Below are 27,706 nucleotides of genomic sequence, written 5' to 3' on the forward strand. Positions count from 1 at the left end.
ATGTGTGTGTGGCGCACGCGGGGGTCCGGGGGCGAGGGGAAGGAGCGGTGTGGTGGGGTAAGTGCTTTTTAAGTAAGCACTAAAAAATTGAGTCCAGAGTAAATTCTTCAGCCTGGAATCACGAGAACTGCCATTTGATGCTCGGTTTGCTTTCTCTATCTCTTACACTGTTACCTCATTTCCGATTAAATTAATGATCCCGAATTAGCTGCGAGAGGAGTGCGCAGGTCGTCTACCAAGGCTAGAGCTGGGTAGAGGGCAGGGAGGTCACCGGCTGTCCCAGGCAGTAAAGGTTAGGGTGCACGTGCAGTCGGGGGGGGGGTCCCTTAAAACTTTCCAGAGTTGCACGCAAAGGCACTCCCCGTGCCCCGGTGGTCTGGGTTCCGGAACGCCGAAGCTAAACCGGTTTGAGGATTAACGTGAATGACGATCGTAGTCAGCCCTCTTGGACGCTTTTCGGCGCGCCCGGAACCAAGGGCACGTAGCAATCAGAACTGGCTCGCCTCCCCTCCCCCTGGGGTATTTCATTGGCTCTGAGCCGGAGAATCCTGCAGGGTGCCCGAGTTGCACTACGCTGTCGTTCTGCCCCCTCCAACTAGGTGCAGCACCCAGGGAAGGGAGCGAGGACCCACCAGTCACCGCTACAATTACCTCATCGCCTCACTTCCCCGCCCCTTTCCCAAACCTGGAAGAACCGTCCCCTCTGACCCATGTCTCCCCTCCCGCTCCCTGTCCCCCTCTCCCCACCCCCGATCCCGAGACAGTCTTGGGGGGAAACGCGCCAGTCTCTCCGAGGGCCGCCGAGCCCGGGCCGCTCGCACCGAAGGATTAAGGGCGCGGGCCGGCCGCCCGCCGTGCGCTCGCCGGGCTCCTAGAGGCTCGCCCCGCCGCCCGCCGGAGGGTGTCCCCCCTCCTATCACCCCCCCCCCCCGTCAGATCCTTGAGCTGCGGCGGCGGCAGCCAACTGCTCCATATTTGGCTTCTATTACACATTTACATACTGGAGCGAGCGAGCGAGCGAGCGAGCGCGAGAGAGCGCGAGGGAGGGAGGAAGGGCGGAGGGAGGAGGGAGGGAGGGGAGGAGAGCGGGGGGAGGAGGAGGAGGAGAGAGCAGAGTATACCGCAGACATCATTTCTACTACAGTGGCGGAGCCGTACAGGACCTGTTTCACTGCAGGGGGATTCAAAACAAGCCCCGTGGAGCAGCAGCCAGAGCTACAGCAGCCGCAAGACACTGTTTCTCTCCCTCTGCCCCCCCTTCCCCACGCCACCCCAGATCCATTTACACTTTACAGTAAGTGGCGATTTTTTTTCTCCTCTGATTGTTTCTCCCCCTCCCCCATCCCCTTCTCCCCTGATTTAGATTAAGATGCCCCCCCGTTCTCCTGAGAGGGGCCAAAGCAACAACCAGCAAACAAACCCCAAACCCCATTCGGCGGCACCGAAAACAGCTGGAAGAGGAGCGAAGGAAACCGACGCGGCGTGTTGTGGTGGTGTGTGTGTGTGTGTGTGTGTGTGTGTACACACAACCTTCCTCGGCTCCAGCCTCCTGAGCCGACACCCTGCTCAGGGTGCACGGACCGCCAGCAGGGGGGCTGTTGGGGGCCGGGTGGGCGCCCGCCGGGTGAGGGGGCGCGCCCGGGCTGGGGGCGCGGGCCGGGAGAGTGGCGGTGGCGGTGCCTCGCTCGGGCGGCTCCTAGTCCCGCTCGCGAGTGTGGAGAGCTGTGTCCTTATCCCTGGAGGTGGCATAAGGGAAGCGACAGCGGCCAGGGGTCGCGCTGCCCACTCCTGCCGCTGCCCCCTCTTCACCCGTCTACCCAAAGAGGGCGGCGAGAGCAAGCGGGTCTGGACGAGAGGCTGAGCTGTCCCGCCGGTGGCCGCCTGGCCTCGGAGTCCCACGGCCGAGGTCTACCCACGGAGGCCGGCCTTTCCCGGCGTGCGGCTGCGGAGCCAGGACTCTGCGCGCGGCCCGGCGCAGGCTGTGGGAGCGCTGGGGGCGCGGAGGGGTGGGCGCTGGGTCGCGGGCGTGCGGGTGCCGGGAGCGCGGCCGGAGTGGTGGCGGCGGCCCTGGCTCCGCTACCACCGCCGCCCTGTTGGTACGGCCGCTTCCTGATCCTGTGGCCGCCGCCGCCGCCGGGAGCCGGGAGCCCGCGAGCGCCCCAGCCCGGTCCGGCACTCCCGCCCGCACCCGCGGCGGGAGGAGAGGAGCGGCAGCAGGCGCTGCCCTGCGGGCGCCAGGAGTGAACCGCCGCGCGACTGCTGGGAGGGTGAATGAAGCCAGGAGCAGGGGAAGGAGGAGGCGCTGCGGATATTGGGATGCGCCCCGGAGCTCCGCTGCTCGTTCACTCCTGGCCTGGCCGGAGACGCTGCCACTCCCGCGGCCGCCGCCGCCGCCTCCTACGTGGTCCCAGCGCAGCGCGCAGGCCGGCCCCGCAGGGGGCAGGGAAGGGGCCGGACGGGCGGAGCGAGAGGTGAGGCGGTGGCGGAGCGCGGCGGGAGTGTGAGTGAGTGAGCGTGCGTATGTGTGCGCGCGCGGGGCGGGGGCGGGGGGGTCGTCCACAGGGGCCGTCGCGATGGGGAGAGGGCCCTCTGAGGCCACTTGGCTGACTGCAGCGCCTGACCCCTCCTCAGCCCCCCGCCCGCAGGCCGCCTTCCCAAACTCCGTGGCTTGTGCTTTCATTTTATTTCAGACCACGTAGGGGGCTGACTGGAAGCAATGAAACAATCCAGGTTTTCTAGGGAGATTAGCAAGAACCTTGGTGGGGGTAGGGGGGTGGAAGTAGGGTGGTGGTGGAGATCCTGCCAGAAAACAAAAAATCCCTTCCTAAGGACTGTGAGGTTCGGTTTAGTCCCGTGGAGTCTCTGTTTTGTTTTGCTTTCTTAGTATATAATCCTACAGATAAGAGGGTAATATAAATACTTCGGAAGATTGGGAATTGCTGAAGAGTGAGTAGTAAGGGCGGAAAAAAAAAAGCCAGTCGGAAGCTGGTTATATAATGCGCGATGTGGCTAACGAGAACGGCAAGCTATTTTTATTTTGTTAACCGTATGCTGTGCAGTAGGGACTCCTCCAAACTGGTTCTGTACCCGAGGAGATTCTTAGCTTCCCTGTGAGAGCCACAGGATACAATTAGCCAAATTAGAAGACCCCATTTACACCCGCAGAATCAAATGCCTTAGAGTGGCATACTCCCTGCACATTCTGTCGTGCATGCACGGGAATGCGTGTATGCAAATAAGTTCTTTGGCAATCTAGTAGTCAGAGCTCGATGACATTTGTGTTTTATAATGCAGGCTGTTCTTAATATTTAAACATCATCCTTACATATCGCACACAGCAGTTACTTGATGGTTATTTTTAGGCTCAGCTAGTTACTTTTCAACATTATTAGCTAAGCCAGTTCTGTTTGGGTTTCTGAGGAGCCCTGGAGTTCCTAGAAGCCCCTGTTAAGCCCACCTTGTGGTTTATTTGGTGGGTGAAGGTAGTTTGATAGTTGAGCTTTTGTTTGAAATGAAGCTTATGCCCAGGGAAACCAGCAGAGAGGAGGACAAGAAAATCCTGCATATGAACTCTTGGAGAGGGATTGCACCATAACTGCTAATGCTGTGGCATTTAATCTCCTCTGGCTGCCCTCTAACTGTACATGCATCAGTCAGTATTTTAGCAGCTCCACAGACAAATGGGCTGCTACTTAAAGCAGAGGTTGAAGTCTCCCCTGAACCTCCTGCCTCCCTGTCTTTCTCCTCTTCTAGGTACGGTCAGCGGTGTAGGTTTTCAGTGCACTTACTCCAGCCCCGATCACTCATGTAATTAGATCAGGCTGCCATGGCAACAGACAGTGTTCCTTGTCCATTCAGGTGGGTTTGTTTTGTGCTTGGACTACTCCAAGTGTTTTATGCACAGTATTTGTGCTGCCCAAGCCAGACGAGAGACTTCACTATTTCAATTGCGTCTTCTTTCAGTCATTTGGACGGGAGACACTGAATGAGGCTTCTCGCTACTCTTATAAAGGAGACCAACAAGCTGTTCTTACTGGGTGCAGTATGTAAATGTCTCTCCCCAGACAGTGAAAGGAGCCTGACAATCCTGCTGGTGTTTATTGTGAACAGATCAACAAGTATTTGGTACTTGTTAGAAACCTTTCAGAGCTGACTAAAGCAACATTTCTTTTGCCTTCTGGTGCCATTGGCCTTGCAGGCACTTAACCCTTTCAAGTGTGAAAGTGCTCATCCTTTAGAAACTAAGTTGCCAGTAGTCATGACTGGTTTTCGAAAGGGTTTATTCTGCAGAAGGAATTTTTTTGGGAAGGATATCACCATTGTCATGTTTTAAAACTTTACAGCCATCATAATAGAAAAATCTAGGCCTGACTGACAGTAGGCAGATATTCTGAGTGTATTCATTCTTCATTTGGATCTTTTGGCCATGATCTTTACATCTGTGGTAGTAAGTTCAAAGGTTTTTGTCTCAGGAAAGATGACATAGGCCTGTAGCTGTTAAGGCTGATAATGTGTGGTGCTTTTGCATAATAAACAACTTGTACTCTATTTTGGGATATAATTTAATGAGCATTTAATAATTTAGAGAGTAGCAGTCTACTCTTTGCATTAGGGCACCACTTTATTAAGCCTGTTAAGCAAAGAAAAATAATGCTTACAATAAATAAGTAAATAAATAAAAGAAAGAAAAGGAATGAAAAGTAGCTTGGTTGTGGAAGCTCTCTTGCTCAGGCAATCCAAATAAAGGGAAGTATTTTAGTAACCCTGATATTTGAAAGTAAAAATAATTGAGAATAAGCATGTCTTGATTTAGTTGTGAACCTGCCAGTTTTGGTTTACAGTTTTATAGCCCCATAGCTAAATTGGTAAATCCTTTTTTCCCCCTAAGGCTAGGATTGAGAGAGCTACTTATTCTTGGGTGGGGGTGCAGTTATGATTTCTGCTAGTGAGTTTATTATACGGTTGGTAACTTGATTGTGGCCTGCTCAGATCAAGCTTGCAGTGGTTAAAATGAGCTATTATTCCTAGGAGGTAAATAGATGGGAAGCAGTGATATAAAATAAAGCACAGAAGTGTAAGTTTTACAGAACACCTTGGAGGTCCTGGATGATATTTTGCAACATACAGGAAATTGTTTTATTTGCAATGAAATGTGAACATGTATTTTTAAATGCACAAATTCATGCTAAAATAAATATGAAAAATGTACTTGATTGGGAACTGTGAAAGTTAATGTTTTCCTCTCTGGATTTCGTTTTAAGAGGGTTTGGTAAACAGAAGTGAAACTGTATCGATTTTAGGGCCTCTTTTAGAGAAAGGTTTTAGAAAAACTCTTTAGCCATCAGATTATACATCAAATACCTGTAGGGCCCTACCTTAATCAGTTGTCTGGGAGTCCTGGGAAAGGTCAGCCTTAAGAGATTATTAAAATATTAGTGAACACATTTCTATGAGTCCTGTTTTTGTTGTCATTACAGAGTTCAGAGACTCACATTCCTTTTGTATAATATGTCTTTTTTTTTTTTTCCATTCTGAAATGTCAAGTGGATTTTACTTTGGCACTTAACTTCAATGACAATTTTTGATGACTAACACATTGTGACACCATTTCATTTTGTTTCCTATTAGAAGTTAGTCAGTAAACATTTTACTAGAACCCTGAAACTTAGTAAACGTAGGCGTGAATGTTAATTCTTTAAACTATAGCTGTTTGAAAGTAACACATAGTGTTTAGACTCTGAAGAGCTTAAGTACTTGCTTTGTAAAGGGATAGTGCAGCAAGACAATATCATTTTTAGGGGAGGAGATAGTTTGAATTCTATTCTTTTATGTTTTCAGAGTAACTCAATACTTTGAATGATTGGTTTCTGTGAGAGATTTAGATATGAAGCAGTTTAACTGCTTCAAAGAACAGATTTAGTTCTGGTCATGCTTCCAAAGTTATCAGAAGCAGGCCCTCCTTATTTTGTTAAAAGCATCAAAAATAATAAATCATAGAAATCCCAATAGAGAGAATAATTTCTGTTCTAGGGCTTTACATATAGGGCTGCCCTGTTTTTAAGAATGAAGTTTGTAGTCATAAATTATGCTGTTTGAATTTTAGTTTCATTTAATTCAATTTAATAAAATACTCATTCAAAAATTCTTTAAGAGATACATAATATAATAATGAGTACACTGAGTGCTAGTTTAGAGACTTTTATATGTTGGCTGAAAGAGTTGTAATTGTATCAAGATTTTTTAAAAATATATATAAATGCTTAAAATTGCAAGAGTAGTAAAAAGATTTAGGTAACTATTTGTGGAAACAGTTTTTAAAAATCTTTTTCTTATTTCATAATTTATGTATTTTTGCCTGTCAGTGTAGTAATATATTTTATAGTCTTTATAAATCTGGACTTTTCAGGCTAGTGTATGATAAATATTTTTACTACATAGTATCATAACAAATGTACTAAAATATGTTTAGAACTATTGCAGACGAAAAAACAACAAGCATTGTATTTTCTCTGACATGTTTGATGTTAGCAGGAATGTTTCATTGATTTTTCTATAACTTTTAATGCATCCCATTTGTGGAGTAATGAAAATGCATTGGTAATTGCCATAACGTAAGCAAAAATTCTATACTACCTGAAAATTACTTTTCAGAAAATTCATTGTAACGTAATCAGAATTTGAAACTTAAGGGGGCAGAAGTTTTCCTGATTGTGGTGTTTTGATTCAGGCTAAGAGGAACTCTTTTTTTTCCACTTAGGTACTCTTGAACATGACGTTTCCAGGGAGTCATTTAGCAGGAGTCTTTAATGATAATTGTCATAGCTGCTAACCTATAAGCATCCTCTTGCTTGACTAGCCTATCAATGTTATTTAGGCCATCTTTGTTAGTAATCTTCCTCTATTAATCGTGTTGTGTTATGCTGCTCTGTTGTGCTTTCTAAATATTAAATATTCCATGTGTAGTGTATATATTGTACAAAACAGTCTATAGGTTATTTTTTATATAGTGTTTGCATTTTTTTTTTTTACAACAAATCTACTCTGCCTTGCTTTTATTCTTGTTTCTTCCCTCTGATGGAATCCAGCACGTTATGTTAACTCTCTTAATTACTCTGGTGTAGCAACACAAATACTTTTGAAATAAGTAGGCATACCAATGGGAGAGTAAATTAATATTTTACAGCATTTGCATCATGCTTGACTGTTTTCTGCACTTCAGAATAGGAGGAGACTGTAATTTGGACTCTATAAAAACCTTATCTGCTAGGTGATATGTAAATAGGATTGTGTGCACACACATCAATATCCAGGCAAACACCCTCTCAACTGTTAGCTCATAAAAGGAAGCGCTGTCTACAAATCCACGGTACCTGCACCTTGTTCGAAAATGATTGTCCAGTATTCTGATGCTCCATTTGATGTTACTAGATAAAATCAAGACTCCTCCCTTTAAAACAAGTACTGTGTGAGAGTAAATAGAATTTTGTGAGCTTCTATTTAACTTGGCCACTATTTGAATTTGTAACTCAACAAGCTTTTTAGCAGAAGGATAGTGTCTTCAAAGACGTTGTAGTCTAGAACAGCTTACCTTCTTTCTCTGTACTCACAGATTCCACATGGGAGAATCACGGACTAGAAAACTAACTTCTTTTATCAGTCCTAGGCATGCAATAGATGCTTAAATAAATACTTGGTGAACGGATTAGTTAGAAGTAAGAATACTTTGGCTACTATTCATTACTTTGAAAAGTGTTGGAAAGCAATTGAAATTATTTTCTTTTCCAGCTGGGATATGCTCTTAAAAATAGTGAGTGTGTATGGATGAAAATAATCATGACTGCTGAGATGTGTTGCCATGTACCCAAGGATAATTGGCTCACTTACCTGTTTACAGATTATTCACATTGGAGATCATATTCATAGCTCCAGAATAGTTTCTTTCTGACACCCAAAATAATCCTGGGCCTTCTCCTTCCTCCTGTTACCTGATGTGGGCTTAGGAAGCTCAAGCTAAATTTAAAATCAGCCTAAACAAATATGCAGATCAGCACCAGTAATCAAAGACTGAAAATCAGTCCAGCGATTACTAGTTTGGGAATATTTTATAATAACTGTGCTACTGATCCTATTTAATGTGGACAATTGGGAATGAACAGTATTTAAAAATATTATTTTCATAGGTAGGGCTGAAAACTGTTAGTAGAGCAAGTCCTCAACTTCTTCCGTTTCTATGCATAGGTCTTTACTTCACAAAACTACAAGCACCAAGCTCCCTGATGGAAAGGTATATGGAAGATTCATTCATTCTCTCTTTCGTTCATCCATTCACACGTTCATTCATCATACAGTGGATAATTTTCACTTAACCATGTGCAAGGCATTGTGGCAAAATGAAAACGAAGTAGACATGCATTCAATAATTAAATAACTTAAAGTTTAGTGGGAAGTCTAGTGACTATATGCATACTTTAATTTCTTTTTCTGCATTTGATGTTTTTTTTCTATCCCATTAGACTGGTATGCTAATAACTGTGCTCTTTCATGACTGTCCCTTTAAGTTGCATGTTGATAGTAATATATGCCATATTGAAATTAGACTTTGGCTCAATTACTATTCAATCCATGCCCATTTTCACCTGGTACTCCTGTGATGACCAGCATGTGTTGATCAGGTGATTGGTTAGAATCATTAGAGAAGAGAATGACAGTAGCTGGCTCAAATGGGGATGAGCAAGCTCTCAATTTGATTGAAGGGATGACCTTTTTGTATGTTGGCTTCCCTCTGAGCCCTGTTGAGTAAAACCAGACCTGCCTTTTGAGCGTGCTGGTATCCGTGTAATCCTCATGAAACAAAATGCAACATTTGATGTTTCTTAAAGTTACGATTTCAGTGCATAGTCATTTTAAGTGGAATTATTTTTTAAAGTAATTTGTTCTGTTTTTCATTTTGATGTCCTCTCCTGCACTCCCTGGACCATTGCAGTACCATCGTGCAGCAAGTCACCAGGGTGGTCCATTCAAACTGCAGATTTGTTTGTCATCCTTGTACAGCAGTCTCCTCCTCCACGGCCACTACAGGGAAGGGCATCACCTATCAGGTGAGAGTTTTGCGATGCTCTGTAGTTCCCACCTGAGGATAAAATCTGACCTGGAAAAATCGCCTACTGGCCATACTTTAGCACTTTACGGACTGTTTAATATACTTGTTCTTGCAAACTGGATTGTGTGGGAAATTGAGAAATTGACAAGAGAGTTTTTATAAAACTTGAATTAAAGTATCTCTCTGGTTTCACTCATTTGGTTAATGAAGAAGTCAACATTTGACTTTGTGATGATTGATTGTTGCATATTGTGCTTGAGCCTTATCATTTTAATTGTCACCTTTACTTAATGTGATAAGAATGTTTTGCTGCCAGTTATCTTCAGTCACAGTTTTCATGTTGTAGGTTTTCGTTGTAGAATAACACGTGTGTAGGGAGACAGAGGCCTGTTTGTTCAGTGGCAACTAGTATTTGTTGAATCTTGAAATTTTCTGTGTCTGTTTGGATTTTACAACTTCCTGATTTCCTCACGTACAGTAAATTTTTCTGGCCTGGAGAGTCATGCAGACACAGGGTGTATGCAGGGTAGATGACTCATGGTCTCTTTTGAAGAGAGGGCAAGAGGATACTGCCTAAATGCAGTCAGGAGAGATATAAGTTAGGCAGAAGTTGGGGCAATGAGGGCTTGGGAACACCAGTGTACGCAACCAAAGATGATTGTGAAATAGATCTCCTCTTTCTATTTGTCTTGGGAGCAGTCCTACTGGAAGCTGTGGAAATAGACTAGTTCAGAGGTTCCCAAGCCTGGCTGGGCAACAGAATCACCTGGAGAACTTTAAAAAATAGAATTTGGGACTCCACCCTAGACCTACTGAATCGAAATGAACCCTAACGGTCTCTGGGAATCATACTGAGGCTCTATAGGTTTGGAAACTGCTGGATTGGGTGGTCTCTGGACAGCTCTTCCTGAGTCATGTTCTATGTTCTATTTCCTTACCTGATGAGACACAAAGTCTACTTTTTACCAAGCCTCACATACAGAAATCTGGATTTCCAACTAATTTGTTAAGAGGTAGATACTTGCTTTACCAAAATGTTCATTTGAAAACAATTCCCCAGATTTCTTTAAAGAACTCCCTCTCTACACCTAAGGTCCAGTTTTGAAGTTACGTATAAATTCTGTGGCATCCGAGAGAAGAGCATGGGGCTCTGGGACCCGCCTGTCTGGATTTACATCTAGAGCTGTCACTGGGGCCTTGGGCCATCCTATATCCTTTCAATGCTTCAGTTTCTTCCTGTAGAATACGGAGATAATATCAGAACTTTTTCCCAGGGCTTCTGTGAGGATGAATGAAACAGTATATGTGTGCTGGGTGGGACAGTGCCTGGTGTATGGTTTGTGATCCAGGAACATAAGCTCTCATTGTGATCAAACAACTTATCTCCTGACAGGGTGATTTTAATGTTCTTGTTTTGTGATGGTTGCTCCTGGACCATACATGATTGGAAACAAGTCAATATACCTGTACCTTGGTCTTTGGACCAACACTGTAGACATTTGCAGCTCTGCAAAGCAAATGAACCTTCATTTCTTTTTCTGAATTTTATGTTCGTCCAACTCTCTTACTGTGATAGGATGCATATGTATTGTTTTTATATTGTTGTAAGATGAACTGATGAGTTGCATGCATAAAGGAAGTTATTTGTGATCTGAGTAAAAACAAATAGAAAGCTGAGTGACTGAAGTACACTCTGCCCCAGAAAGAATAGAGAAGTCCTACTGGGGGGTAGGGATGGGACAGAGGAGGGAGGAAATTATCACAAACATTATATCCTTGTGAAATATGGAACTGGGTATTTCACATTTTATTGGCTGTGGGTTAGAGAAATGTTCTTTGAAAGGAAATAGAATAACCCTGGAATTACACTGTGTTTCCCTGAAAATAAGACCTAGCTGGACAATAAGCTCTAATGCATCTTTTGGAGCAAAAATTAATAGAAGACCCGGTGTTATATAATATGATATAATATAAGACCGGGTATTATATTATATTATATTATATTATATTATATTATATTATATTATATTATATTATATTATACCTGGTCTTATATTATAGTAAAATAAGACCAGGTCTTATATTAATTTTTGCTCCAAAAAATGTATTAGAGCTGATTGTCCAGCTAGGTCTTATTTTCGGGGAAACACGGCATGTGAAGGTAAGCCTGTTAAGATTTACAAGTATCAGCTGAATGGAAAGTGGTGCAATGCCTTACTGCTACTTTATCTCTTAGGGGTGTTACCCATTTTAACAGTTACATGCTAGGCAGAAAACCCTCACATTTAAGTTTTTGCAGAAGCAGCTTAATTGCATATGTGGTTAATACATACACAAATATTTTTAAACCTGTGGTGTTTAAAAGGGAATTTTATTATGAAACTATAGACACCAAAAAGTCATATCTCTTGGTCAATATGTGCAAGCTTATTGAGACAAGACCAAGGCTTTTATAGTATATTAAGTGTCTTATGAATACTTGTATTCCTGACACAGTAGTGAAGAGTCACCTTGAATTTTAAGCAGCTGACATTTTTTGTGATTGCATTTAAAAGAAGCTTATAAGCATTATTTAAACATTTTGCATAAATAATGGCCTCGTTACAGTCCTCACAATTAATAGCTAAACATAGGCAGGGAAATACCATGTTTCCCCGAAAATAAGACCTAACCAGAAAATAAGCCCTAGCATGATTTTTCAGGACGACATCCCCTGAACATAAGCCCTAACGTGTCTTTTGGAGAAAAACTTAATGTAAGACCCGGTCTTATTTTTGGGGAAACACGGTAGTATTATTCATGTTGTACTCTGTTCTAGTCATTAAGGGTTTGTGTGTGTGTGTTTTTTTTAAAGAAATTAAAACCTAGATTACAATATTTCTGGTTCTAGTTATTTTATAGCGATGATATAGCTATAGCAAAGTTATAGTGCTTTGTTCACAGGCACTCTTCTATGTAAAGAAACGATTCACTCATTTATTCCCTGTGTATTTTTAAACTGCTCCACGGTACTGTGGGAATGGAAGGAAGAGCTGCCAGAAAGAGGTTATCCTGTATTCTTCATGGTCAGGTAGGGGAAAGAAGGAATGCTCTGGAATAACTAAGACAAAGCAGAACGGGGTGGGTTGGACTTACTGGGGTATGTTCTAACACAGAAGGAATTCAGCAGAATGATGCTGAGGAGGATGATGAGGAAAGACTGAGGAGGAGGGATCATTTGAGTTCAACTCTGAAGGCTGGTTAGCATTTCAGTGGGAAGACATGGACAGAGCAGGATGAGGACCACTGACGTGACCTGGACATACGTAACAAGCACCTTCGTGGTATGTAACCGGCGAGGCCATTTTGGCGGAAACACAGGTGCTGGTGGACATCTGAGTTGCTGGCGTCCAAAAGACAGTAGAGAGGGTGGCAGTAACATTGCTGAGAGGTCAGGTCTGGAGATAAATATGGAGGAGTCATTGGCATAAAGTGATCTTTGAAATTGGGCTTTGGGTTCTTGTGCCTGGTAAAAAGTTTGACAGGCAGGAGGGGATGACTGTATTTCAGGGGTGACATCAGCTGGGTAGAATCAGTAGAGAGAAGAGGCAGCAAGAGGAGCTGGAATGTGGCACAGTCTTTGTACGCTTCTTTAAGACCTTGGGTGGAGGGAGGGTGGGTGGAGAAGCTGGGATGATGCATGGGTGGGTAATGGGGTGTCTGCCCTAGAAGCTCAGGCACCTTGGAAACTCAGCTCAATGAAGGCTTGTTGAAACCTTTATTCCTTTAAGACCTTAAAAAAAAAAAAAAAGGAACTTGAGCTAATTTTAACTAAACCTAAAGTGTGTGTGTATGAAAATGCTGCTTTTGAAATTCAGCACATGCGGTATCTCTTTTCATTTAAACAAATGATCCCTCTATTTTCCTCTAAACAGTTTTATTAAGGAGATTTTCAGCGAAACCCTGTACATATTAACAACAATTCCAGCATTTCCTTTGATCTTTTCCACCGTTGATTTATTCCTCTCATGTGACATGCGTAAATCACATTGTGCCATCTACTTGACTCTGGAGCAATTGTTCATTTTTGTGGCAATTCATTTACTGTACTTTGATAAATCACATTAATATGGGTGTGTTTTATAGCTTTAGAGGCTTTTCCGGAGGCTTTATGTGAACTCTTTTCAATGTGACACCACAGACACACACACACACACACACACACACACACACAGATACACATGGCACAGCTTTCTGAACAATTTCGCTTCCCACTTATACTTTATAGAAAATAAAGAAACACACAATTAGTGAGCATTGACTCATGGTTATATTCTGAACCATGTCTTAGGCTGGGGAGCTCCCCAGCCTAAGACATGGCTCAGAATATAGGGGAGGCCTGGAAATTATCTGGTTACGTTGCTATTAGTGGGCAATCTATTTTAATATGATTAGCGAAAATCTGAGGATTATTTAAGGTCTTTTTTTTTTTTTTTTGACCTGAATTGTTTAGATGGGCTATCTGTATTCCCCCAAATGGCTCAGAATGAGGCAGTGACTTACCTACCTCTCATAAAAGACAGGAAAGTTAGGATAGGAGTAAGAAGGATGGGGAAAACAACCCCAGGGGCAGATCATTCTGTCTGCAAACATTTAATAAGCATCTAATGTGTGACAGGCATCATGCTAGCGAGACCCTAAAGGAAATTTAGAGATGATCAGTAGTTCACACTTACTACGTGTTAGATCATTTAATCCTCGTTGTGGTCCTTTGAGGTAGGTTCTGTTATTATCTCCATTTCACAGATGAGGAAACTGAGGCACAGAGAGACTAAGTAACTTGCCCAAGGTTGACCAGCTCCTAAGTGGTCAAGTTACGCTTAGATGTCAGCCTGTACTTTTAGTGCTGCCATGCATTGTTTCTCAAGGCCTGGAGCCCTGTGCATAGAAGCTTACAGTTGAGTCCAGAAGGCAAGGTGTGTCCAGGACTAATTTGAAGAACCATTAACAGAGGTACAGGATACTCTCAGAGGTCAGCATCAGGGAAGGGTTCATGGGCAACGAGCCATCCTTTTTGTTGCTTGCCTATCTGTTCAGTGTCACATACAGGTATCTTTGTGGTGTTTTTGCCCTTTCTTTCACTCTTCCTCATACCTTCCCAAGATTCCTACGCATTTTCAATAATTATTAATTGAAGAAAATGATGACAGTGGCAATATGCTTATCTGTGTTTGGGCTCCAAATGTTGTTTGGCATCACGAGTCCCAGTGAGACGATGAACTTTTGACTCTTCCAAGAGCTTCACTGGGTCATTGCTCAGCTTGCAAGATTTGGCAGATAGGAACTATTTATCTCTCCATTTTGATAGGTGGTGGGGTGGTGCCGAATGCAAGCTCTAAGAACAAAACGTGCAGTGAAAAGAGGTCACGCTTTAGCCAGGGTGGCCATGGGGAAGCTCAGACCTGCTATACCCTCTAGTCCCTGCTCCTCCCAGTCTCTCATTTTCTCTCCTTCACTGGACCAATGGATGAATCTTCACTGACTCATGTCCGAAGGATAGAGAAGAAAGATCATGTTGCTCTCAGCCTGCTTAGGGAAGGCAGTTGTCTTTCTTACGTTGAATGAAAATTACCAAGGATTTAAAAAAAAAAATGTCTTCAGAGGCAACGTCTCCCGCTTTGTAGACACACAGAACAAAAGAAGACTTGGGATTTTCTCTCTATGCCCTTGCCTGGCAGCCCCAGCCTCCATCCCAGCTGTAATCATATGTGATGCATTTTTATTTACAGATTAGGAGGCTCTGACTGTGGCATATGACTAACCGGGAAGCTCCTCCCTACAACAGTTGTATGTCATCTGCTTCAGAGAACTAATTGCTTGGCAATTCCCCTTTGGTAATTCCCTCTTTATTTTCTGATGAGTTACTTAACAGTGATGGGCTTGTTGAGCAGAGCGTTGAGTTTAATGTGTGCTCCAGAAACTCCTGTCGGCCTGGGGGATATGGTTTTCGAATTTTGTTTAGCTTTACTGGAGGAACACTGAAACCATTATATGGCCTGTTAATATTTCACTCAATACTAGGTTAAACACTGAGCAGTGTGCCGTTTTCCAAAAGAAATCAAAACCAGGCTTCTTTTTTAAATGTGCCCCTGTGCATTTGAAAATTATTAAAAAGGAATTTAATATTTATAGAATATTTAATGCTCATTTAAAAATATGATTTAGAATGGGGTAGCTTTCCAGTACACTGCAGAGTGAGTGTGATATGCTGGAAAGCAGTTGGACTAGTAATTTGGAGACCAAGTTTGTTTCCTGCTCTGCTGCAGTGTGATTTGGGCCACTCACTCTACCGTGCTGGGCCTCAGTTTCCCCATCTACCAAAAAAAAAAAAGAGAGGTAGTTGAAAGAAGTGATCTTCCAGGTCCCTTCTATCTAACACTGTGTGCAGTTCCATGAATAGATTTTATTGTAATTCTTCCTGTTGGCTCCCCCAAGACCTTTGCTCTGTCAAACATCATTTGCTGTTGTTTGACTTTGTTAGATTTTGTATTTAATTGGAATTTACATTTTAGCTAACACTGTGCCATTATTTATAGAGTAAGTCATAAGTGGTGCCTAAAATCATTTATCACCCCATCTATATTAGCTTCATACCTTAATACTTCCTCTGCTCCTTTTTACTGTTCAAGCTACCATGGCCTGAGCAACATCTGGAGTGGATGCGTGATAACTGCAAAGAGTCTTTCAGCTAATTGTGGAATAATTTTTTGCAGAGGGTGCAGAAGCTCTGCCCGTCTTTGCAGTAGTATCATGGATGATATTCTGCTTTAACTTGCAAGTAGAAATCCTTTTGATGTCATTTGGTTTTACCTGCAAGTGCAGGTTTGAGTCTCAAGATATTTCCTTTTTTTCTTCTGCATCAACTTTTGCAATTAGGGTGTGCATTACCTTGTCTTATTGGTTAATTTATAAGCAGTCTGTATTGATATGTCTCTTGATTCATTGCACTTTGAATAATTTCTTTAGGAAGCTAGTGTAAATAGAAGCGGTATCATTTAAGTGTTTTGTTCTGTTTTCTTTTGTTTGTTTCATAGGCAGAAGAAGAAGAAGGGAAGAGGCAGTTTTTGAGGTGGTTAAAAGTGAGGCCTCTGAAGATGGGGAGATTGAGGTTTAAATTCTGGCCCCGGCTCCTGAGTTGCATGACCCAGGCCACATTTCTTAAATCTGGGATCCTCAGTTTTCTGATCTGTAAAATGGGGATGATGACATCTATCCTACCGGATTGTTGAAAGGATCAAATGAGCATTCGCTATATATATTGCATATGGTAGAATCTCACTATATAATAAAAAAAAAAAAAGAAAGAAAGAAAGAAAAGAAATACACATGGGGGGGTGACAGTATTTCAGAGCTGGGGGGGGGAGAACAAAGGAAAGAGCTGTGTTTTGGGGAGTATTCTGGGTACAAGGAAGACCTCAGAGCCTGTCCTGGGCAGGGTTTGAATCCCAAATAGACCTTTGAAACTTGGGAAGGCCTAGACAGCCTCTACTGATGTGGCCATGACATTGGCCAGGTTGATCCGCTCCACAGAAGAGGTGCTCACTACTCCATGATGGATAGAAATGTTATATTTTAAACATCTGTTGCCTATACATTATGGCAATAAAAGAAAAACAATAAAAGCGCAAGTTTCCTTTGATTCCACCAGCCCAGCCCGTAAATCACATTCACTTTTATGTGTTGTCTTCTAGTTCTTGACAATTTAACGTCTATGTTTTCTCCGTTTTGCTTTTTCGATTTAGTATAAACATTCTCATTTGCAACCTAGACTTTCCGATTATCATTTGCAAGGATTAGGTAATATTCTACGTAGTTGTTTTATCTTCAGTTTTGTATTTTTTGTGTACATTTGAGTTGTTTCTAATTGTTTACTATTATAAAGCTGCGGTGAATATCTGTGTACGCTTAAGTATTGACTTAGGATACGGTCACATCAGAAGGCTATTACTAAGATAGAGGGGGCTTGCTCTGAATTGCTTTCTAAAAGGCTGGTACCAATTTACATTGTTACGACCCACATATGACGACCGGCATATGAATGTGTCTTACTTCAACCTGATTGATGGTGGGACTTACTATTTTTTGGCTAATTGAATAGGCTTCTTAGTTTCAAAATTTGCATTCCTTTCATCCGTCTCAGAGATAGAACATTTCCATATATGTTTATTTACTAATTTTTTTCTTACACAATTAGCAAATGGGAGTCTTGATATTTTCTCCCTATGTATATAAGTTCTTTATGTGTTCCAGATATCTTTTTTAAGTCACATTTGCTGAAGCTATTTCCCCCGTCTGATTTCCTTTTATTTTGATGATCTATCTCTTTTTTTTTTTTTTTTTTTTTCTTTTTCTGTGATTGTACCCAGGGCCAACCTGGAAGGAAGACGTGCGATTACTGCAGCTCACATTCTGCACCCAGCTGGCCAACAGCTCGGCTTTGCTGAGTGTGGCTCTCACTCATCTGCCCGCTGCTCCCCTTGGGAACTGTTCCCTGTTGAAATTCTAGTGCTTTCTTTTGCCAGGGGCCCTCCTTTCCTCTTCCCCTCCCACCTGCTCCTCACTCCTTCTCCTTCGTCTTTACCCACTCTGGGCTGGTTTCCCAGCTGTTGAGTCTCCCCTGCCTACTTGTGGGGTTCTCTGCCCTTTGTTTTTCGAAGGAGGCCTGGCTGTGGGAATGTGCTGGAAGCCTGGCAGCCTCCCTCACGTGGGCCTGGAGAGATCAGTCGGCAGTTTTAGGCCTTGCGAAGTCAAGTTGTTATGCAAGGATCCTGAGGTAGGGTCTTCACATCTTCCTTTCACGTAGTCCTCCAGGCCACCCTGCCGAGGAATGGGTTCCTTGGGTTTGACCTTCATCCCCGGTAGAGTAGAGAGGCGCACTGTTACCCTGCTTCCTTCCTGCTCTAGCTCTTCCCTGAGAGAGCTCTTTGGGTGGGAGGTTGGAAGAAGTTTCCTAGGTACTGAACTTGGGGGAAGTCTGGTCTCAAGGTCTGAACTTGGGCTCGTGTCTCAGCTGGGCTGGGGGTATGGGTTGGGGTTGGCGATGTGCTGTTTCTCCTAAGTGGCTTTTCTCGGTGTCCGCTTATTCTGCTCCACCCATTTTCCTCTTGGAAGTCAAAATGAACATTTCTTACGATTCGACAGCTGTTTGCATCTCTGTTTCTCTTCACCCCTACCCTGATTTTTCATGGCCCTCAGGATAAAGCCCAGAACCCTCAGCCTGGCTTAGCAGGTTTGGGGGTCCTTGCTTTTGTCATCTGCTGCTCTTTAGTCTGTCCACTTCAGTCCTACAGCATTTCCTCCTTAGACATGCCTCGCTCTCCATGGGGTTCCAGTTTGTTTTCAATCATGCTCTTCCCCTTTTTCGACATCCAACTCCCCCATCCCACCTTTGGCTTACTTTCCTACATTCTTAGATCCTAGCTTAGAGTCCTTTCCTTGGGGAGCCCTGGGACTCAGCTATGTGCTTCCTGTCCAGGCTCCCAGACAACCCTTTTGTAACCCCTCTTCCTGGCTCAGTGACAGCAGAACCTCCCCCGCCCCCAATTTTTTTCCATTCTTGGCATTTGGCATCTCGTAGGCCTACAATAAATATAAACATTTCCCCTACAATGTGAATTTTTCTGGTGCAAATTGGATGTGATTCCATCCATTAACACGGACTGTGACTTACGTAATTATGTCTGGAACCAGCATGTGCCCAGTGGATCACAGTGGTTGAAAAAGCTGTGGCATCTATTTGAATAGCTTTTTGCATCACAACAGTGGGTACTAAAGGTGATCCAAATGTGTCAGAAGGCTGTGCGTAGGAGAAAGAAAGGATAAAGAAAGGTCCAATGATGAATCTTCTGAAACAAAAGCTATATGGAATAGAACACTAGATTTACTCAGCGATATTTACATTTTATAATACTACACTTACAACCCAGCAAAACGCTTATTATTATTGAAATTCAATGCAGGAAAAAGTTACTTGGTGGTTGAATGTCTAAAACTGTCTTCTTTCGTATTGAAATAATTCCTATTGAATTTGGGTTACATGAGGATTCTTCGACAAACAGCTATTGTGTGTACGAATGAATGAGACTGAAGTTTACATCCATCACCTCTGTTCCCTGGTCTTGATCAGCCTCCTTAAGCACTCTTGCTACCTGCTGTCCAACTCAGGTGAAAGTTTCCGGTGAGATCATTTTCCCAAGGAGATATTTTGTCTGGAAGAGAGTAGTTCTGGAGTCCTAAGCAAGACTGGTCAAGTTGAGGTAAAGCACCACGTGGACAGGGCCACCATTCCGAGGGGAGAAGGGAACCCTGAAACCCTCCGTGCATAACCTCCCCCATGAGGGATGAGACTGGTGGGGGGGCAATTCGACGGTGGTCTTTGTGCCCCTTTGAGTTAGCTGGCCAGTTGGCCATTCACCTCCTGTCTCTTGCATATGAGTTTGTCTAGAACTGGCCCAGTTAGTGGTAGGTGAGGATACCTTTTCCAGGGAGTTCATTTGTATTCATCGATGTGAGGGACTGTATACTCCTGATAGAGGTTTTGACAAGTATGGAAAAGGGAGCCTGACATTAGGAACTGAGGTCTGGACCCTTTGTCTGCAATAGCGTCTTGCAGGGAAGTGCCCCAAAGCCCCTCTGCCTTGTTCTGTTCTGGCAAGTTCCATATGGGGGCAGAAAATACTTGATAAATTTTGTTTTGATTACTCTTCCCCTTTCCAAGGCTCCATTCCCAGTTCATCTCTGGATCTGTCCAGACCACTGAGAAGTATGACCCCAAGTTGTAGTTTTTGGGGGGAGGCAGCCTCTATATAAGGAGCTGGGAAAAGAGTGCTTCCCTCTGGCTGCTGCCGCTGGTGCCCGATCTGACACTATTTATAAGATTAGCAGTTTTGTTTTTCTTTTATAAGTAGTCATAGGCTCATAAGGCAAGTTTATTTATTATTCTATTGGTAGGAAAAAGGGTGATCTGATTATTTATTTTAAAATCTCCTTCTGTAAAACCTTACTTTCTATTGAGTTTGAATGACGTATGGTGATAACATCTAAGCCCAAATTTTGGTGTTTTATTTTGGCTTTCCTGTTCTATTGAATGAAGCCTCTGCAACTCTTTGTACCTTTTCTACTCTTCAGAAGGAACAGGTTGTCTTTTTTCCCCATTTCAGTTTCATCTAATGAACAGTACTATTTTAACAATCTGTGTAAACAGATGCAAAAGGAGAGAAGACTACTTTTATCCGGGCCCCCCTAGTGAGCTTTAGATTCATTTCAGTCATGTTAGTGATTAGAATAGGCCAATGTGTGTAAGAAGCAACATTAAATGAAGAAAAATATTTTTGACTGTGACCTTGAAACATGGGTCTTACCAGTAGTATGTGAGTCTTCTCCAAACAAAACTCTACAAGTCGCAGTTCACATCATCCTTAAGTCCTGGAGAGAAGGTTGTTAATCTATGGAAATGAACAAACACTAGCTGTTTGCTCTTCTGCTGTGCAGAGAACATTCGGTTACTTGACTAATCTCAGAGTTCCTCTCTCTAAATGGTGCACTTTTAACTCTTTGCCCTGAAGTCTCAGGAAATGATTTCTTAACAAAAAAATTTTTGTTTTTTTTAACTTTCCCGTTTTAAATGTGCAGTTTCTTCAAAGACTTCAACTGGGATGAAGTCCTATGTTTTCTTGTTTCTCTTGTAGGACTAGTCAAAACTACCCTTTTCTCTTGGGGGTGTTTTATAGTCTGAGCCTCTGATTTAGTAAATATAGCCTTAAAAACCATAGTCATTACAGCATGTGCAGTGGCTTGTGTGTCAAGGGTCAGCCTCAACTGATAGTAGCACGTCACAGAATTCAGAGTGCTGTGGATAAATTATTTCCACAATTGATATTGGATAACCACAACTCCTTGAGCAGAGAGTATCCTTCTCATTTGCTAGAACCTAAAAGGTTGACTGATTTGCTAGGTTCCGGTGGCTTGAACACATGGGGCCTGTGCTGCAACCCTGGCTTTCTGACCTGCAGTTCAGCTTCCTTCTCCATTACCTTGTACAGCCAGGATACCCCAGGAAGTGTGCAGTTGCATCTCCAAATTTGTAGACTGAAAAGACATAATCTTGCCTAATTGAATTGGCTCCCTAGAGCAATTTTGAGATGGAGTTGGGAAGGTGAAGACATGCAGTAGTGCTGCAATCCCTAGTTTCCCCTTGAAATTTTTCCTTGCAGTCTTAGACATCAGATGTTTTGGTAGGGCCTAAGCCTCAACTTGATGGATAGATAGAAAGTGGTTTTCCTTTTGCTGTCACTGCACCTTTAAGTTGAGCTTCTAGAGCTGTATTTCCTTTAATGCACCAGTGTCTTCAAGGTTAAAAATACCAGGAAATCAAATTGAACTCGTATATGAAATCTTGGAATCTGATGCCATCTTCTCTGAGAAGTCTTGTCCTGTGTGAATGGGAAGGTATGAGTCAGATCATTTCCGTATCTGTAGGTCCCTACTGACTTTCTTTTGGATGTTATAGAAAAGCGTAGAGGAAGCTCATCCAGCCGCCAGTGAATCCGGTTTATGCTTCCTGGGCTGAAGAGAGCCTGTGCAGGACACTGAGTCGCTTCCGTGATGAGGGTCTACTGTTCATCTAGGGGTTAATCTTTGGCTAAGAACACCATTCATCTCTTGATGCCAGAAGCATATATAGCAACTGTTATGAAACCTTTCCTTTCTTCGCAGGAGTAATTTGGTGGCTGATGGTCCTGCTGCTAGTTTCAGGAAGACTTAGAATGGGATTCACTTTTAGACTTTACTGAAGTTAGGTTTTCTGTGTGGAAGCCTATTAATGATGCTGGAAATGAGACAAAGGCCATCTCTGTTTTAGGCATTCCCTCCTCAATCTCTTTACACCTTTTTCCTAGGAGTCAAGGTGATACAGCCTGGAGGGGGAGTTTTGCTTGGTGATGGAGTAGCTAAGAATGTTTCTCTCTAACAGGTCACAGAGAGTGCTGGTGGACATCTCTTCTTGCCCCAAGATCTTCGTTGGAAGTCCACGGGACTTGGTGTCTTTGCCGTTCAAAGTGTATATGAACTCGCCAGGAGGCATAATGCGTCAGCATTTTATTCTGGGCCACCCTAAAGGATGACACCCAGCTTCAGAGATCTCCTCTTGGACATCGTCCCTGAGAACCAGTGTTTTAGCTCTCGCATTGTCTGAAATCTGTTTCCCACTGATTCTGAGTTGGCTCAGGCTTAGTCATTAAACGGCCAGGACAGTGTTGCATGTTCTGCTTGATCAGCTTGCAGCGACACACCTTTTGTCCCGTTCAGAGCAGCTCTTGTTGAGTCTTTACACAGATATGCTAGGAAACAGGCACCAATCCATTCTTTCCATCTTGGCTTTTGCCCGCAGGCATAGTCCTGGGATGACCTGGAGTAGAGGCAGTGGAGGATAAATTCATCTTGCTCAGACTTGTTCAAGCTAGTTCTAGCCTGTCTCTCGCCACAAATATAGCTTTTAAATACTCAAGTGATTGCTTTTGGGTAGGAATGTGTGGATTGTTGGATTGGAATAATTTTCTCCCTGGATTTCTAGTGTTTACATAACTAGATATAAAAAAATGTTCTATCACTGATTTAAATAGCAGGGCTTATTTTAAAAAGTTACAGGTGCTTAATAACGGTAGAGAATAAAAATGTAAGGTTTTTTTTGTTTTTGTTTTTTGTATTACAGTTTGTAATACAACCAAAAGGTGTATATTAATTTTTGTCAGGAAAGGATCAAAACTGAAAATTTGCAACAAAGACAAACCAGAATAGAACAAGTGCAAACAGAAGCTGACAAATATATGCCCCTTGTTGGGAGTTCAGCCCATGGAATGTTATGTAGGACAAAAGGAATGGAAGAGATATTTCAGTAACATTTTGTTCTCTGTCAAAAACCTTCTGAAATATAAATCTGCTGTGTATTGGAGAATGGATACAGCAATTGATTCAAGTTGAATAGCTTTCATTTAACTAGAATATCCCACAGAAAGCAGTTCTTGTTCTGACAACCATATTTTTGCTTTCCTTGACTTAAAGAAAATTGAAGTCATGTTTACATATCTTATAGGATTGTTTTATGGACAAAGACACAGGCAAAATCCCATCCCATCACAGTGGCTATTATGATAGCAAATAGAAACATTTCTAAATGAAATAAAAACATTTCTAAGCCATGGCCTGTTGCCCATAGTAATAATACGAGGTTGTTATTATGAAACTATTTGCAACTGTAAGTAATTCAGTCATAGATGTGCTTTTTAAAAAAAAAAAATCGTTTGTTTTCTTTTGTTTTTTAATTCTAGTCTCTTGCAAGCACACATACCCCTACATATACTTCATCTATTTTCATAGTAGGCAGGAGGAATATGCATATATATGTAATAGGAATCAACTTTCTGAAACAGATCACCTTTTTTCTTTCCCATGATGGCTCCCTGAATTGCTTCCAATTATTAAAATTTCATAATTGCCCACAAATATGGATGTGTCCTTCTAAGGGTCTTGCCATGTCAATCAATCCAGTCAAAAGCTGGTAGCCAGTGTTAGTGGTTTAAGAAGCTGAAATTCAGAATTATGACCCCCATGCAAAGGGTGTTCTTTTTGTATTCCCCACTTCTACACTTCTCAAGGGGAAATTAGGTGCTTGTTGTTTTGTTGTTTTTTCAATTCCCAGGTCCTTCTGGCATTTATCCTGGAGTCATTGCAAATGTAATTTTTAGCTATAACTTACTCCTGAAACATTTTGGCTCTTTGTGGCCTATGGTTAGGTAGAATCTGAAGTGTTCTAGGTACATCAAGGACTTAAACTCAGAATGTCTTAAAATTTTAGGGTTATTGATCAAAAGACAGCTTTTTTAGGGATAGAGGTCTGTTAAGTTTTAGCTCTATTCTTCCTACAGGGACTTTTAACTGGCTGTCTTATATTTTATTTCCTTTCTGTGTTTATACTAATTTGCTACTTGGGTTTATTGTTTCTATTTGGAAACAACATTTTCTTTTCTTTCTTTTTTTTTTTTAAATACACAGCTCTTTAAAATATAAAACTGTTCTAACCTGCTCTTTCTTACCTTGACCATCTTGTATGTCTTATTGCTAGACCATTGTTTCTCTTTCTACTTCTCTCCTGTGATTTTATCTTGTTCAGCAGTTCTGGTGCATAATTCTGAACTTTATGGTTTGAGTTTCCTGAGCAACTTCTCCTTGCATCTGAGTCCATTTCCTGTGCTCAAAGCTTTGGTATTCCATTCACAGCTCCTACTCAAAACTGAAACTTCTAGTGCTAATAAGATTAGTCCTTACAGCACTATTCATTTCTTCCTCTCCGTTTCTTATTCCATTGTTATTTCTCAAAGATGAAAATTTATTTGTCATTAAGAACTTCATTTTGGTGTCACTTCCTAAAGACCTTGTGCATCTTTCTGTTGGTATAGACTGATACACTCTGTATCTTCGAACCCATGAACAGGGCTTTGACAAATCAGTTGTCCCTACATGTGGTTTACAATATTATACTAGCTCTTTAAAAAATAATTAAGCTTCCCTTGGTGTTCTTTGCTGGGGGTCAGGACTTGACTTGCTTTGCCATCCAACACAGAAGTTAATCGCAAACGGGTCCTCTGAACCAAATAATTATAAATAGAGCAAAGTTTCTGAACCAGGCGGTTGGCAGAAAAGTCTGTACTTCCATCTGTGCATGGTTAGGAAAATATTTCATGATATTTAAATAGCATCAGCTTTGCTCTCTTTTGTGTGAGAGTGTTATCTGTGTGACAGTGTGTAATTCATTGCTCTGAAGGTTTGTTTGAATGTTAGCTAATCTTATATTTTTTAAAAAAATCACTGGCAAGGAAACAGGAAAGCAAATCCAGGTGTTTTGTGCATACATTCTTTATTTACCAGTTTCTGTGAAGGAGGAATGGTTTTGCTCTTGCTTTTCTCTTAAATGAAAAATCTTCTTAGCATGTGCCTCAGAAAATTAACGAGCATAACATTTTGACTTTGAAATCTTTATGTCTTTTGATTCCCTACCTACAAATAACCTTTGCTCATAACTTTTAAGATCTGTTTTTAGATACGTGAAATTCTGATGAATCTATTTCAGTTCAGAATTAGGAGCTTCTGCTCTCTGGAAAGGGGATTTATGCTGGGATTATACATCAAACTCAGAAATACTTTATGACATAGGTACAGACCTGTGAGTAACTGATTTTGAGAGTTTAATCTGTCAATATGGATTTTCATTTATTCTTACCAGTAATTCGTAGCTCATCAAATATGTTCAGTTTTGGCCTGCTATGACTTTAAAAATATATTTTTTGTTTATAAGGTTTTAATTGCTGTATAATATAAAGATTATTTCCCTCTGGTATTTTTCTGTTGCAAGTACCTCTTTTTTTTTGCTGGAAAACTCTTATTTTTAGGTTGATTTTCTTTCTCCCAAGAGAGCCATTGTATTAAATAACAACTAATGCTCAATAAATGCACCAAAGGGAGATCAGGAGTTATTAAAGGATAAAAAAAAAAAAGAAAATTTTATTCCTTTGGCTCTAAAACATAACATATTTCTCATAGTCTTCAGTTTCTTTATGCTTCTAGAAACTTAGAGTTTACGCATGTTCTTAATACTATGATAATAGAATTAAACACTGAAATTAAGAGCTGTGGATTGACCTTATTCACATTAATTGAAATTAAACAAGGAGGAATATCTTTAATAAATTTCATTATTAATGAATTCTTGAGTTTAGCTGCGGAGATCAAGTACAGACAGTGATAGTCGGATCACGTAGCAGTTTGTCGTTCATAAAAAGCTGAAGGGACTGTACACATCTTTTTGTCCAGCCTGTTCATTTGACATTCAACTTCATTTTGTTCACTTCTTATAAACCTAGTATGTGCTAGGCGGTATGCTTGGAGGGAACAAGAAAATTGAACAAGTTGTCTATGGCTTCAAACAAATTAGCCTTTGATTTCCTTTCCAATATCATTTGGGGGAGTGAACAGCTTTTAAAAAGATGTAAGTGGATTTGGCTAATTATGATTCTTTCACAGTGTAAGATAATAGGATTTAACATATTGCGTGAACCCTGAATACACCTAGAGGTGAATGGTAGATGTCTTTAAACTTGAAAGTTGATGCTGCTTTGATCTTCTTTTTACAAGACAGTTAACATTGCTAGTATTAGACTCCACTGAAAGGGGGCAGGGAACTTATGTTCTTCACACTTTTTTGTGGGACTGTTAAATTTGTTTCTTTCATTCATTTGGGCATCTTCTAGACAGCAGCATGTGGAATTTCAATGTCAAAAAACTGCATTTCATTGTTGATATCTTTACTCCATAAATCATTCAGTTAACAAATACTTATTTACCAGGTTCATGATAGAAAACATAAGGAACAGTGTACACACTCAAGGAAGCTCAGTGTTCGGAGAGCCTATTCTTTTAATAATAACAATAGCTGGCTGGCATACTGAGGGTTTCCGATGTGTCAGTCACTGTGCTAATCACCTGGTCCTCACAGCAAAACTAGATAAGTAGTTATTATCGCCACATTACAGGTAACTGGATTAGTAGCTTGCCCAGGGTCACAGAACTAGTAAGTGGTAGGACTGGGATTCAACTCAGACCATTTTAACCTCAGACCCTCCGCTCTTAACCAAGTATAGTTTATTGCTTACCACCCATGCCGTTATGGGACTTGCAAAATTGTTTTTATAAATCTTGAGGATATACAAAAGTATAGTGACAAAACTCAGGTATATTATAAAAAATAAAGGTTTCAGTGAGCGCTCAAGCAACTTTCCACCCAGATTTAAAGATTACCACGAATTTGATGTCCACTAAATGGGGCCCTCCCCGATTTTGTCACTTTTCTTCCTACCTCAGAAGTAACCACTAAAGAAAAATGATGTTTTCAACAAAAATGCACCCCAGCCAGATGATTATTTCGTTTTCCTTCCTTTTTCTCATGTCTCCTCCCTGCCTTGTCGTCTCTCTTCTTCCCCCTTTTTTCTCGCCATCGTGGAGCGTAAAGAGGAACTGACTCAGACCTGCATAAATAGGTTGGGGAGCGTGTTCTCTGCTGTGATGTCCAGGCCTACGTGCCATGACTGGTGTTGGGAATTCTTGATGAGGTCTTAGTTCAATGCCCTCAAATCGCCCGTCCCCTTCCAAACAAGGCTGCTGAGGAGGGCCTGTGACAAGCAGACCACCCCAGGGGATGATTTATTATGACTGTGCTGACAGATCTCTCTAAAGCTTATCAGGTTATAATCCACAAATATTAGTACTCTAGACATGTGGTTCCTTAATAATGTGACTCTTAGAATAGTGATACATTTTTGGTAACCAATGTGAGCGTTCTTCATAACACAGTAAAAAAAAAAAACCAAAAAAAAAACACCACAGCTTGGAACATGTTAACATAATATAACCTGTTGTCCCTTAATGCTTCAATGCCGTCTTTCAGCCAGTAGTAATATCTGATACAGTCTGTAAAAATAAAAAAGTGGGTTGTGGCTTGACAGGAATAATAGAATTTTT

At 41.8% G+C, this 27,706-nt stretch overlaps 2 protein-coding genes across 2 annotated transcripts in view; both read left to right on the forward strand.

The window, feature by feature from the left end:
* LOC141566987 (uncharacterized) lies at positions 1-27,563 on the forward strand. Its single transcript, XM_074337063.1, has 5 exons — positions 1-52; positions 539-1,294; positions 8,239-8,284; positions 8,984-9,098; positions 22,110-27,563. The coding sequence occupies exons 1-5, from the start codon at positions 1-3 to the stop codon at positions 22,251-22,253; spliced, it is 1,113 nt and encodes a 370-aa protein (XP_074193164.1). The 3' UTR covers positions 22,254-27,563.
* Positions 2,332-27,706, forward strand: part of ATXN1 (ataxin 1) — a 373,795-nt gene continuing 348,420 nt past the window's right edge. Inside the window, exon 1 of the mRNA XM_074335193.1 lies at positions 2,332-2,471. The gene's annotated coding sequence lies outside the window, so the exon portion shown is untranslated. The remainder of the gene's footprint in view (positions 2,472-27,706) is intronic.

The sequence above is a fragment of the Rhinolophus sinicus genome, linkage group LG06, assembly GCF_036562045.2.
Source record: "Rhinolophus sinicus isolate RSC01 linkage group LG06, ASM3656204v1, whole genome shotgun sequence".
Lineage (NCBI taxonomy): Eukaryota > Metazoa > Chordata > Mammalia > Chiroptera > Rhinolophidae > Rhinolophus > Rhinolophus sinicus.